The 14,852-nt window shown below is 36.1% G+C and overlaps 1 protein-coding gene and 1 long non-coding RNA gene across 3 annotated transcripts in view; both read right to left on the reverse strand.

Moving 5' to 3' along the window:
- Window positions 1-2,574: 2,574 nt before the first annotated feature.
- On the reverse strand, window positions 2,575-5,073 carry LOC118767283. Its single transcript, XR_005003190.1, has 2 exons — window positions 3,053-5,073; window positions 2,575-2,988 (listed from the first exon to the last, which is right to left on the reverse strand). It is a non-coding gene; the product is annotated as an uncharacterized LOC118767283 (long non-coding RNA).
- Window positions 5,074-11,185: 6,112 nt separating this feature from the next.
- LOC115232593 (equilibrative nucleoside transporter 1-like) overlaps window positions 11,186-14,852 on the reverse strand; it is a 70,568-nt gene continuing 66,901 nt past the window's right edge. For both annotated transcript variants that reach the window (XM_036511584.1, XM_036511580.1), the window contains one exon: window positions 11,186-11,979. In XM_036511584.1, the coding sequence (XP_036367477.1) occupies window positions 11,814-11,979 (166 nt within the window). In that variant the 3' untranslated portion in view covers window positions 11,186-11,813. The remainder of the gene's footprint in view (window positions 11,980-14,852) is intronic.

Genomic DNA, 14,852 nt, shown 5'->3' on the forward strand with positions numbered 1-14,852 from the left:
CTGGAGTCCAGTAAGCATTATATAGGAACAGAGTAGCCTCATTTGAAACGTCTTGGATCAAAAGTCTTTTCCATCACAGCCGATTTGCAGCTAAACAAAGCAAAATAACAAATAAATTCGCTTTTATTGATTTCTGTTATGAAATCTGACTTCATGCCTAGTCAGTAAACAAATTCGATGAGTTTCTTGTTTTTGTGTCGTGGAGCCAACAGTATTCTGGTGATGGTCCTAATATGTTTCTTTACCAGCAGTATCGCCCGGCGTTGCTCGGGTTTGTAAGGGAAATAACTATATAAGCATTTTTAGAGATGTAAAGTATAATAGCCATCTCAATATGGTTAACCACAAAGGTGGGGGGTTACTGTAGCTTTTTACGTTCTGAGATTTAATAAATTTTTAGAGAATTACTTCCCTTATATATGCCAAAAATACATTAAAAATGGGAAAAATTGATGCTAAATTTATTTTTAAATCGTAGACTCATCGTAGACGCGCGCTAATACCCAGAAGGGCTCGATATGAATCCCGACTATAAGATACCCGGTTTTGGTTAAACTGCACCGCAAAATGTGGGAGTAGTTAGGAATCTAAATCGTAGGAAACAGACAGCATACAACCTCACTTTTATATATAAAGATTACCCACAAGGGGCTAAACACAGAGGGGAGAAACAAGGACAGACAAACGGATTTAGTCGATTACATCGACCCCAGTGCGTAACTGGTACTTAATTTATCGACCCCGAAAGGGTCCTAATAGCTAGCTCAGTTTAACACTTTATGTGGCTTTAGAGGAGCTTAATGAGTTGTAAGTATTTGGAAAGATCTCTGATCTGAGGATAGCTTGGTATATTGATTCATTGCTTCCTATAACATCAACCCACAAGCATTGGTTTCTTTCTCTCTTTACGCTCACTAACAGGACCGTTTCAACAGCATTATAGGCCCCTGAACTGGACCCTATAGTATTTACTTACCGATATCTAGCCACAACATACATAGATCAAAAGTGGTTCCCTAGACCCGTGAGGCCCCCGGGAAAATGTCCAATGTTTTCATACTCAGAGTTTTCATGACTTAAGACAGCACTTCTCTCTAATCTCGGAGACTTTGTAGAAAGTAAAGTCGTTATGGGTGCTGCTTCTTCTCTTGTAAACCATGAAAAAAGTCTGACAAGCTGAAACACAATGTTGATTCAGTCAGTCGAAAACCATTTTACTTATATTTTACTTAAATGCTAATGACTCTGGAATAGGCATTTGTGGAACGGTGTACCGTTGCCGTGCAGGTCCAGCTTTAATGTTATTGGCGTCCTGGGAAAGAAATTTCTGCGTCCTTACATGTGTAATATAAACATCTTCTGACAAGGCTTAAAAACTGTAAATGAAGAAATAAAACAATTATTACCTTTTATTGAATATAAGAAGGAAATACTTTTTATTTTTGCATTTTTACGCTTGTATGTTTTTGTTCTATCCCAAACAAAGAACGTAATATCTCGCATGATTATCCAAGATGCTAGTAGCTTCAGTCGGTCTTGCTTCCGTTTCGTGGCGGATAAAATATAGCCTTGTGACAAGCCAAAAGAAACGAAAATCTATCCTGTTTTGTCGGAAACCACTTTCTTCATATTGCTAACTCTCTTAGCAATGATGGAATCGTCACAGTACTCTCTCTTTTACTCTTTTACGTGTTTCAGTCATTTGACTGCGGCCATGCTGGAGCACCGCCTTTAATCGAGCAACTTGACCCCGGCACTTATTCTTTTCTAAGCCCAGTACTTATTCTATCGGTCTCTGATGCCGAACCGCTAAGTGACGGGGACGTAAACACACCAGCATCGGTTGTCAAGCAATGCTAGGGGGACAAACACAGACACACAAGCACATACACACACATACATATATATGTATATACATATATACGACAGGCTTCTTTCAGTTTCCGTCTACCAAATCCACTCACAAGGCATTGGTCGGCCCGGGGCTATAGCAGAAGACACTTGCCCAAGATGCCACGCAGTGGGACTGAACCAGGAACTATGTGGTTGGTTAGCAAGCTACTTACCACACAGCCACTCCTGCGCCTATACATTGCATTTCTTCTCTCATATAAATAAGTAATTGATGTGTTGCTTTTTCTGCAGGTCAATTCTGTTCAATCAAACCTATGATAACATATTCCAATTATGAACATCATGGTTTTTCTTTTCAGATATAATGCATCTAGGATTACACTATTCAATGTTTGTTCACCTCATAAAAGAAGACATAGTGTGACTTGAGGGAGTTTCAGCTGACATTTCTGGCAGGCCGAGCGATCCATTAATAGCTCTACCATTAGTTGATATATTGCGATTCTTTTAAAATACAAATTAGCCAATATTAGTCGTGGAAGAGCTATTCTTGGACACAAAACTCTTAAATTAATTTTAAATTCTTCCACTAGCACAGTTCCAGTGCGACTGTCTCGGTGACTAGGTCACAGTTTTGCAATAAAAATTTGGAAACCTCATGAAATAAATAAAAAAAAATTTGAAGAGAATTTAACAGATTTAACACTAATCATGATATTCTGGGAATCTGACGAGCCAGCATTTTTTTTTATTTGCGTTAATTTGTGAATATACAATTGTAATGCATAATGTTGAGCATCTGTATCAATGCAAATACGTACATATAGTTTCTTGTAAACTGAAATTATTACTACATGATGAAAGTTGCTATGGAATTCTATGGAACTCACGCAATTAAATAAATCCATATTCACCTTTCATACCTCTTGACTTTATGTTTTACATACTCCTCACAAAATAAAATTATCTCTCGGCTTTTCAGGATTTTCAGTTACATGGACAATTTATATTGCACCTCTTTGTAATTGATTCCTGCATAGACTGATAGCCGTATTCGTAAGAGGCGCTTACTGTGATAGTCGCATGATTCCATGAATTAAAATCTCGCACAAATCTCTCTCTCTCTCTCTCTCCCTCTCTCTCACACACACACACACCACACACACACACACACACACACACACACACACACACACACACACACAAACATGTAAATGTGAGAAAAAAGAAAAAAGACTAAGAAGAAAATATAGTAGAACAAGATAATTAATTTATATCGTAAGAAAGAAACAGAGGAGTGTTCAGGATATCAGACAGTAGTCTTTGAGGGAAGGGAACGGTTTAAGAAGGTTCCGCGAAAGCAATGTTTTACGATGAATGCTACATAATGAAATTAATTAAATGATTAACAGAAATAGATTTGTGGGGGTGTTTTTCAGCCAAAGGGTATTATTTTAACCATGGAACGTGCTCGTATGTGAGAGGCGTATGTACATGTATGATAGAGCCAAGACAGATAAAGTATGAGAATATGCTTGCATGTATGTGTAGGCGCGTATGCATTTGTGGTGTGAAGCGTATGAGCATGTAATATGAATGTCTGGCGAGTATTTAGCATGATTGAAACATAATGGTAGAAGCACGTATGTAAATGTGTGTGAGCGTGGGTGTGTGTGTGTGTGTGTGTGTTCATGCGTGCGTGCACAATAAATGGCTAATGGACATGCTTGTTAGTGTGTAGAGAAGAAGGAAATGTGAAGTGCAAATGCTGGTTATTAATATCAGTTGGACGAGCTGTGCGTAGAAGGATGGTTGGCTACTGTTCACGGTGCAAGCGGTAAATAGTTGATCCAAGATGCGAAATAGCGTGGTGTGATTAGTCACGTGTCACAGGTCGAAGTGGTCCTGTGTAGTTACATTGAGTGTATAAAAGGCGCACTCCCTTAAACGTTCAGTCAATCTCTGACAGACAATCCACAAAAAATTTAGTATAAGAAATACCGTTCTGTGCAGGCCAAAAAGTGAATGCATTGTTTCCAACTGGCAAATATCTTACTGAACTCATCATCAAATACATAGAGCAATTTTTACCCTTTTGGTTGTAGCCTTTCCATTGTACATCCACGACATCAGCCACGCTCACCACCACCTTAAGTCCTCTTTCACCCGTAAGCCCGGTTCCTTTGCAATATAAACATCAAATCCTTTAAAATTGCCTTTCTTCATGAGGATGTTCTTAAAATACTTAAAATACTTCATTGAGCCTTGCCCCACGATCAAGCTCAATACACTTTTCTGCTTAACCGAACACGTCCTTATCCTCAATTGCTTTTTCTTTATTGAGCCGGTCACTGGACGGTCATGGGAACCAGGAAGATTCTAAATATGCCAACGTGTTTGTTGGATTACAGAGACCCAAATCTTCACCAGTTCACCGAGTCTCTCTAAAGGATCGGTGCACAAGGCGCTCACATAAGTTATCGAACACATTTACCTACACTCACAGAACGTACTCTCACAACTCACCCCTATTGGCCCAATAGCCTCTTCCCCATCTACACACACAAGCTTACCTTTGTACATTATCTCGTTTGAAATACGCTCGTTTGGCTGAAGAGCACCATTTTCCCTTTATACGCTTCAATTAATTCATTACGCCATATGAATTCCATCGTAAAACACCGTTTCTACAGAAATTTGTCCTCTACGATTTTCATTACCGTTTTTTAATGACGAAGAACCGCAGTTCGAAACGTTCTTTCCTCTCTTTCTTTCTTAAACATGAAATTAATTACATGGCACCGATTTCTGTTTGTTGTTCTTCGGATTTGTAACTTAGGATATCTCGTTACCATAGACTGACACAAACATCCCGATTACAACTGTATTTAATTTGTATTTTAATACTAGTACAAAAAAAAATGCAATTAGCATGCATAGTGTAATGAAGTATTAAAAATTCACTTGAAAAATAAATACGTACTGAAAAGAATAGAATAAAATGATACACACATGAGAAGAAATGAAAATATTAATCGAAGGATGGGTTTTTAAATGTTCTGAGTCATTTTGACAGAAAGTAGAGGCACAATGTAAAACTATATTCACTCTACCACACACACACACACACACACACACACTCTCTCTCTCTCTCTCTCTCTCCTCTCTCTCTCTCTCTCTCACACACGCACATACATATATATCTGTATATATATATATATACAAACTACATATATATGTATGTGCGTGCGTGTGTGCATATATATATACATTTATAGTACGTGTATATATGTATTTGTGTGTATATATACATACATACATGCATACATACATACATATATATATATACATATATATGTATGTATATATAGGTAAAACATTAAGGAGTGTGTGTGTGTTACATAATATTTTCAAGATTAAATAAAAAGACTACAAGCACAAAATTTGATATACTATATATAGATATGTCAAATGTTCCATTTGTTGCCTTTATATTTAATCCTGAATATATATATATATATATCATGTTTACGTATTTGTTTTGCAACGCACATGCATGCGTACATACATACATACATACATACATACATACATACATACATACACACACACATACATACATACATACATAGGTACACGCATACATACATATACAATATACAATATTTACTGGACGGGTATTATACACATAGCTTCACGCTGGCTTATTTGCATACTTTCGGTGAATGTATGAGCAGGATACAGAGAAGTTGGACGTATAAATCAGCAAAAGATACCCTATATTCCTACACCATGCTTAATCTTGTGTAATTACTGATTCATTCGTCACACTTCAACAAATTTGGAGAAAAAAACTATGCTTCGATGAAGATGTCAGAATAAGGCGGAAACATGTATTGAGTTGTTACATCTATAAAGTGGTAAAATTAAAATAATATTGATATCGACTAATATTGTTTGTCTTTTCCCTGTATATTTATTTCTAATTAGCTTTCTTTAATGCTGCATATATTAAATATGTTTATACTGCGTAATATTGTTTTTTTCTATATAGACGGTACGTCTGAATGATATGATTTCTAAAGAATTCTATTTTTTTTTACACTAATACATGTAAAACATTGTCTATTTATTTAGTGATTTGTTCAGATTCACTTCGGAAATTACAGTAAAAACTATACTATGCTGAAAAGATAGGTCAAAATAAGACGAGAACGGACCCAGAGTTGTCTTCCATACGTGCTGGAAAATGAAAACGGTATCAATCAGCCACAACTCTTTTACTCTTTTACTTGTTTCAGTCATTTGACTGTGGCCATGCTTGAGCACCGCCTTTAGTCGAGCGATGTTGCGGGGACAAACACACACACACACACACACACACACACACACACACTCACACACACACACACACATACATACATACATGTATATATATATTATATATATATATATATATATTATATATATATATATATATATATATATGTATATATATATATACATATATACGACAGGCTTCTTTCAGTTTCCGTCTACCAAATCCACTCACAAGGCATTGGTCGGCCCGAGGCTATAGTAGAAGACACTTGCCCAAGGTGCCACGCAGTGGGAATGAAGCCAGAACCATGTGGTTGGTAAGCAAGCTATTAACCACACAGCCACTCCTGCGCCTTCCAGTCTATTTATCTCTTGTGAACTGTTCAGCTACTTTAATGATATGAAATAGGGAAATGACTTGGAATAAATATGCATTTAATATATCAAAATTGACTTATCTAAATGATAAAATAATTGATAATGAATTCAATAAGTTAAGGCACGGTTTTACATTTTAATAATAAAACTTTTTTTTTATGTAAAAGACGATTTATTCTAAGAATAAATGATAAAAGTTTGATAGAAATATGAAATGTTGGACACATGGATACAAACTTTAAATTTTCGATGTATACATTTTTCCTAAGTCGTGATTTGTAACTCTGGCATAAGGCCATACATTTTTAAGGAGAATATAGTCGATTAAATAGTACTTGATTGATATTTTATTTCATCGACCACTGAAGGATGAAAGACAGGGTTAACGTCAGTGGGATACGGATTTGTGACATAAAGGCCAGTAACTAATTACCACAAGGCATTGCGTCTGACGCTCTAAGCAGTCTATATATATATATATATGTATAAATATAAACAGGAAAAACTTAATGAAGATAATGAAATACTATATCAGATATGTATATAAATGTAAGTAGAGCTTCTATAAGTTGGATATGTACGCATAGAGCGTTGATAGATATGGGCTACAGATGTTCCTATGTGCGTTAATATATATATAATCCTGTATTATAATCCTCTACAGCCGATCTTACGAATCGGTTTCACACCGGATATTGGGTAACCGCGTAGTTATATGACACACGTGCTCTTCAAGGATGGCAGGCATGAAAATATATGGTGACTGTTCTCTGTTAATGGTGGCGAGAAAGTATCAAATCCGGATACTATTTCTTTATTTAATGATATTATTTCTTTATTAAATCCGGATACATTCATAGACAACACACACACACACAATGGATTCTCCTGTCGATTTCGATGTATGAGGGTCCAACAGCCTTAGCTGTTAGATTACCCATACATATTCGATTTCAAGGGTGATGGTTTGTATAGGACCAGTCATAACTTTGAAAAAGCGGAGAGAGAAAGCTGGTGGATAATTTTGCCACAAACACAAACACAATAATAAACACCCTTTAGTCTTTTCTATTAGAATTCTCCATCTTCTGGGTTAGTTGCCTTTGCTGCGCTTTAGAGCTCAACCTACCCTAATAGACTTGGTGGTGTTACCGGTTTAGCAACCGCCCACCCCTCCATAACTGGTTTACATGTATGTATGTGTACGCATGTGTAAACTGTTGTAGAAAATAAAATTTAATAAATAACATATACTATGTTAATTAGACACGTAGATTTATGTATGACGATAATCCTTTCGAGTGAGGTGACTAGTCAAGTACATCAATTCCAGTGCTCGACTGGTACTTATTTTATCGACCCCGAAAGGCAAAATTGACCTCAAAATTGGATCGAGAACGTAAAGACGAACGAAATGCCGCTAAGTATTTTGCCCTGCGTGCTAACAATTCTTTTTTTCTTTATTACCCCACAAGGAGCTAAACATAGAGGGGACAAAAAAGGACAGACAAACGGATTAAGTCGATTACATCGACCCCAGTGCGTAACTGGTACTTAATTTATCGACCCCGAAAGGATGAAAGGCAAAGTCGACCTCGGCGGAATTTGAACTCACAACGTAACGGCAGACGAAATACGGCTATGCATTTCGCCCGGTATGCTAACGATTCTGCCAGCTCGCCGCCTAAGATTAAGATGATATGTTACGATTAACGCCGAAAGTACTCATGCATTGAAAACGTCTCTTTAAGTGTATATGGAATGCTTTTAAGCGACTCAAATAATTTATCCGTCACAGTTAAAATAACCAATTAAATGAAAATAAATTGCAGCTGGATAATATAATCAAGGGATTAAGGGTTAGGATTTTCACATATTAAGTAAATAACTTAGTCCGAGTTAAATCTAATAATACGAAAAGTGTTGGATTAATCTTGACACTAATCTAAATTGTTATATCACTGTGAAATTTAAAGCTAAGGAAGGTGTAAAATTATACAGGAGTAAGAAACGTGCATATTACATCCAAAAATGTCCATCTCTATGTGACGAAATTTCATTGTGTTTATAATATTTTGCAAAAGGGATTACTCTTGCAGTACTCCAGCATGGCCACAGCCATTGGGTGGAAACGTACAAAAGAGAAAAAAGAATATATATATATACAAAAACATACATATAAATATTTTCATATATATTTGTATCCATATATACCTTGTATATATATATAAATATATATTTGTATATATATAAATATATATTTGTATATATATATATATTTGTGTATATATATATTCTTTTACTTGTTTCAGTCATTTGACTGCGGCCCTGTTGGAGCACTGCCTTTAGTCGAGATAATCGACCCCAGGACTTATTCTTTGTAAGCCTAGTACTTATTCTAGCGGTCTCTTTTGCCGAACCGCTGAGTGACGGGGACGTAAACACACCAGCATCGGTTGTCAAGCAATGCTAGGGGGACAAACACAGACATATATACATATATACGACAGGCTTCTTTCAGTTTCCGTCTACCAAATCCACTCACAAGGCATTGGTCGGCCCGGGGCTATAGCAGAAGACAGTGGGACTGAACCCGGAACCATGTGGTTGGTTAGCAAGCTACTTACCACATAGCCACTCCTGTGCCTATATATATATATATATATATATATATATATATATAAATATACATGTATGTATATATATATATATATATATATATATATATATATAATATATATATAATATATATATATATCAATTGGTTAAAGTTAAAACATGGTCTGGTTTTCATGTATTTAATTATGGTATTTTAGCATTAAAAATATAATTTGTAATGTTCATATACAGTTGTCAAGAACTCAACTGTCAGTAAAATACATTTTGAAATCTGATGATTACTACGAACGTATGAAAGCGCTAATTAAACTTTATGAACATAAAAAAATATTTTTTTATGTTAAAATACCATAACAAAAAAATGTGAAAACCAGACAATGTTTTAACTTTAATCAGCTGATATATTATTCTATACACATTCACACAAATTCGGAAAAAAAAAAGATATATTCATTTGAACCTTCCTATTTTTTATCATTTACTTGTTTCAGTCATTGGACTACGGCCATGCTGGGGCACCGCCTCGAAGGGTTTAGTCGAACAACTCGACGCTAATACTTATTTATTCTTTAACCTGGTTCTTATTTTATCTGTCCCTTTAACCGAACCGCTATGTTACAAGGACATAAATAAACCAACAATGTTGATGCAGGACAAACATACTCAAAGACTCACACACAGAAATATACATACACACATACATGCTCACAAACACACACATATATCTATCCATTTACCAAATCCACCCACAAGGCATTGGTCGGCCCAGGGCTATAGTATTTAAGTAACAGTTGAACACAAGGAACCGCGCAGTGAAACTGAATGCGGAACAATATGGTTGGGAAGCAAAATTTTTATCACACAGCCACCTCTGCATCTAACAGAAAAGAGACTAGCCACCAGGATTGAACCAAGGACCTTTAGATCTTCACTCTAATGTTCTCCCAACTGAACTCTTTCGGTTGCATATTATATATCTCCTTATCCTTTATATTTTACTTGCTTCAGTTATTAGATAGAAGGGGTGCCTTGAGGAATTTTGGTCGAACGAATCGACCCCAGTACTTATCTTTTAAGCCTGGTAATTATTATATCAGTCTGTTTTACCGAGCCACTAAGTTACGGGAAAGTAAACACACCAAGTACGGCCGTCAAGTGGAACTGAACCCGAAACCATGTAGTGGGGATGCAACTTCTTACCACACTGCCATGCCTGCGCCTATATGTGTACATATGCATAATTTATTCTCGCACCCACATATACACAGTATATACAAATATAGCTAGTACACATATTTAGTACCTAAATGCATACGAACCTAAGAATTAGTATTTTAGCTCATGTGAGCGAGATGTTTTATCACCGAGAATGTATAACGACCCCAGCGGTGGTCGGTGGTAGAGATAGTACCTTTTTGTAAATTAAAGAAACGGGATGAATGAAACAACTACTACATACACGTACACACATATATGCTGCGCGTGTATATATGTATGTATGTATGTATATATATGTATGTATGTATGTATGTATGTATGTATGTATGTATGTATGTATGTATGTATGTATGTATGTATGTATGTATGTATGACCCTTGATACATACTCGTATTTCGATTTCATGCTCTTTGAAATGTTAACTGATGAAATGATTCCAAAATAGTAATCATAATCCAAAAATATCTCTCTTTTACTCTTTTACTCTTTTACTTGTTTCAGTCATTTGACTGCGGCCATGCTGGAGCACCGCCTTTAATCGAGCAACTCGACCCCGGGACTTATTCTTTGTAAGCCCAGTACTTATTCTATCGGTCTCTTTTGCCGAACCGCTAAGTGACGGGGACATAAACACACCAGCATCGGTTGTCAAGCAATGCTAGGTGGACAAACACAGACACGCATACATATATATATACATATATATATACGACGGGCTTCTTTCAGTTTCCGTCTACCAAATCCACTCACAAGGCTTTGGTCGGCCCGAGGCTATAGTAGAAGACACTTGCCCAAGATACCACGCAGTGGGACTGAACCCGGAACCATGTGGTTGGTAAGCAAGCTACTTACCACATAGCCACTCCTGCACCTCAAATGGCTTAATATACAAAATAGAAACCAATATCCATTTGATGGGAACCCAACGTTCAAACTCCCTAACATGTACAACGCAGACTATTTTCTGCTCTCTCTATATATGTATATACAACAATACTTAACAATCTCCTATTAAAATACTCTTTCTTGAAGTATTTTAAAATGTTAACTGTTTGTAAGAAAATTTTTCTAGGCTAGAAAATCTAATTTGATATTAATTTTTCATTATGTACTTTTTTTGGGTGTTTTGTAGTCATGAATTATTGGTTATAATTGTTTTAGCTAATTTCGTGTCGCTAATGATATGATAATGATAGTAAACCCACACAATCTAATTTCCTCTCAAGCAAAATTATTTTTAACATAGACCATTTGTTTGTGTAAAAAGTTAATTTTGGTAACGAGGAATTTCATTAAAAATAATTTGTTTTTGGTATTTGGTCTTTTGGTGTCTCGGAATTTTCTATATACAAAAAGAGATCAGATGAACAATGATGAAAAAAAAAAAAGAAAAAAAAGATTCCCCAAAATCCTGCAGTGTCTTCTCAAAAGTTCAGCGCATCCGTATCATCATTCACTAGGGTAGAACTGCCGACATTCTTCACGATGTAAGGATACAAGAATGATAAAAAGCCACCAGATAGAATTCCAAGATACAAGAAAATATTCAGCATCATTCCACCAATTACAACTTCATCGCTTTTCAGCAACCTGATAGGAAGAAATAAATATATGATATAAAAAATATTATTCATATTTACAAAAAAATATTTTCTCTACCTTCCCCACCTCTTTTCCCCCGCTTTTTCTTTCTCTCCGTTTCTATATCTATATTTATATATCAATATGTGTGCCTGCATGTATGTATGTATGTATGTATGTATGTATGTATGTATGTATGTATGTTACCCCTCCTCCTCCCTCTCGCCATTAACCCGCGACGAGAGCCTTGCCACCTTCTTTCTCGCCTGACCTTCTTGAGGTGTGGACGGCAATTTTCTTTGCTCCCTTCGACGTCCACAGAAATAGCGTTCGTAATACTTTTTTTCGTTCGGCTTAACAGCCCTTCTTGTCTTGTTATTTTCCTTGTCCTGTTTTTTACTGCTTATATTTTGTACTGTCGTTACTGTCCTGTTTTTGTTACCATTTTTACCCCTCTGCAAAAAGATCTCAAATTTTATTTGATTTGCTTTTCGCAGGAAGGAAAGTTTCTATCGAAGATACGCTCGCCTTCACCTTCGAAACGTAGTGTAGATGAAACCATGGCGACTGAAGAAGGGTTTTTTTCCTTGTGTTATTTGTCCTGTACTCTATTTTTTTTGTTGTTTAAGAAAAATGTCCAGTTCCTTGGGTTTGTGTCTATGTTTTCGTTTCTCATTGTGTGTTCGACGTTTTTTTGGTGTCCTGTACTCATATATGCGTGTATATATACATGTAGAGGTAGGTACGTACATATATGTATATATATATGCATATGTTTTATTTATTAATTTATGTATGTATGTATGTCATTATTCAGTTTATTTCAAGATTTCTTGCCAATAGAGAAAGAACCGGTTTTTAACCTATATCCAAGGCTCCTTCACAGGAATTTCAACATCAACAAGGTATTTTTGTTTGTTGTATGTATGTATGTATGCATGTGCAGATTTGTATATATTGTTTTATGTATGTATTCTCATGCATATAGTTGCATATCTAGACATACTCATATATTTAAATGATAAATTTCTGGAAAGTTTTACAGATTTTTACAGTTCCAGTGATGGATTGAATCTGCAGCCTTCGAATTAGCTTTCTCCTTTCTTGTTTTGAGAAGCCTAATTTCTCAAGATTAGTATTTAGGCAGTGTGTTACATATCCCAGGGTCCCAATAATTACAGGTATAAACATGAACTTGTAATCTGGGTAGAGTAACTGCAGATTTCTCAATAGTTCAGCATAGGTATTCTCTTTTTCACTGATCTTCAGCTTCATGTTAACATCCGCTGAGCAGCTAATTTCCACAACTGTGCAGTTTCTCTTCTCTATCCCAAATCATTATATCAGGTGTATGTGTGTATGTATGTATGTATGTATGTATGTATGTATGTATGTATGTATGTATGTATGTATGTATGTATGTATGTATGTATGTATGTATGTATGTATGTATGTATTTGTATGCATGCATGTATGTGTATGCATATATATATGAATGTATGCATGTATGTGTCTATATATACGTATACATACATACATATATATATATATATATATATATAATATATATCACCGTGATCACCGTACCGATCAGATGTTGCTACACATAGCTTGTCACAATGCGCTTCGCATTGTTTTAGCCTTCAAATGACGCCACCCCGCTGGCTAAGCGAGCAGGCCAACAGAAGAGTGAGAGGAAGTTGTGGCGAAAGGGTAGAGCGGGGAACGCCACCACCCCCTGCCGGAGGCTCGTGGAGCTTTTAGGTGTTTTCGCTCAATAGACACTCACAACGCCCGGTCTGGGAATCGAAATTGCGAGTCCGCTGCCCTAACCACTGGGCCATTGCGCCTCCATATATATATATATATATATATATATATATATATATATATATATATATATATATATATATATATATATATAGCGTGCAAATAATAGATTTAAAACCTATTTGGATGGAAAAAAACGAAAGCTGCTTGTGAACAACAACATGTGTATGTGTGTGTGTGTGTGTTTGTGATTTTTTGATGGCACTCCGTCGGTTACGACGATGAGGGTTCCGGTTGATTCAATCAACGGAACAGCCTGCTCGTGAAATTAACGTGCAAATGGCTGAGCACTCCACAGACACGTGTACCCTTAACGGGGGAGATTCGGCGTGACACAACTGTGACAAGGGTGGCCCTTTGAAATACAAGTACAACAGAAATTGGAAGATAGAGTGAGAGAAAATTGTGGTGAAAGAGTACAGCAGGGTTCGCCCCCCACCCCTGCCAGAGTATCGTGGAGCTTTAGGTGTTTTCGCTCAATAAACACCCACAACGTACGGTCTGGGAGTCGAAACCGCGATCCTACGACCACGAGACCGCTGCCCTAACCACCTGGCCATTGCGCCTCCACTGTATTTATGTATGTATCAGGGAAGTTGAAAATGTACTTGAAGTTTCTGAAGTGATTTATTTGCATTTACTGAAACAATTTCGTAATTTCATGACTTTCAAAAGTAGTATGAAATGCCTGAATATTACATTAGATATTAGTATGAACGATAATGGCGCCGAAAGTCAAGTCTGTAATAATCCAGTGAATGTGTTATGGGACAGAATGAAAATCATTTCTAATGCACAGAAAACTCGGGTCTTACGCTTCGTTTGAATTATAAAGCAACATCAGTAAAATACATAATATATTTCTACTAATACATTTCTTAGATTATTTTACAAATGTATTCAACCCATATATTTTAATCTTCCATAAAACACAAGTTCGGTTTTCAGCTGCTTTGTATAATCTAAGAGGATATTAGACAATGTCTACTCACGAAAAAACAACCTGATTTGTTCACAGATTCTTTAATCTTTCATCTTTTACTTGCTTCAGC

This window comes from Octopus sinensis, linkage group LG2 (assembly GCF_006345805.1).
Source record: "Octopus sinensis linkage group LG2, ASM634580v1, whole genome shotgun sequence".
NCBI classification, from domain to species: Eukaryota; Metazoa; Mollusca; class Cephalopoda; order Octopoda; family Octopodidae; genus Octopus; species Octopus sinensis.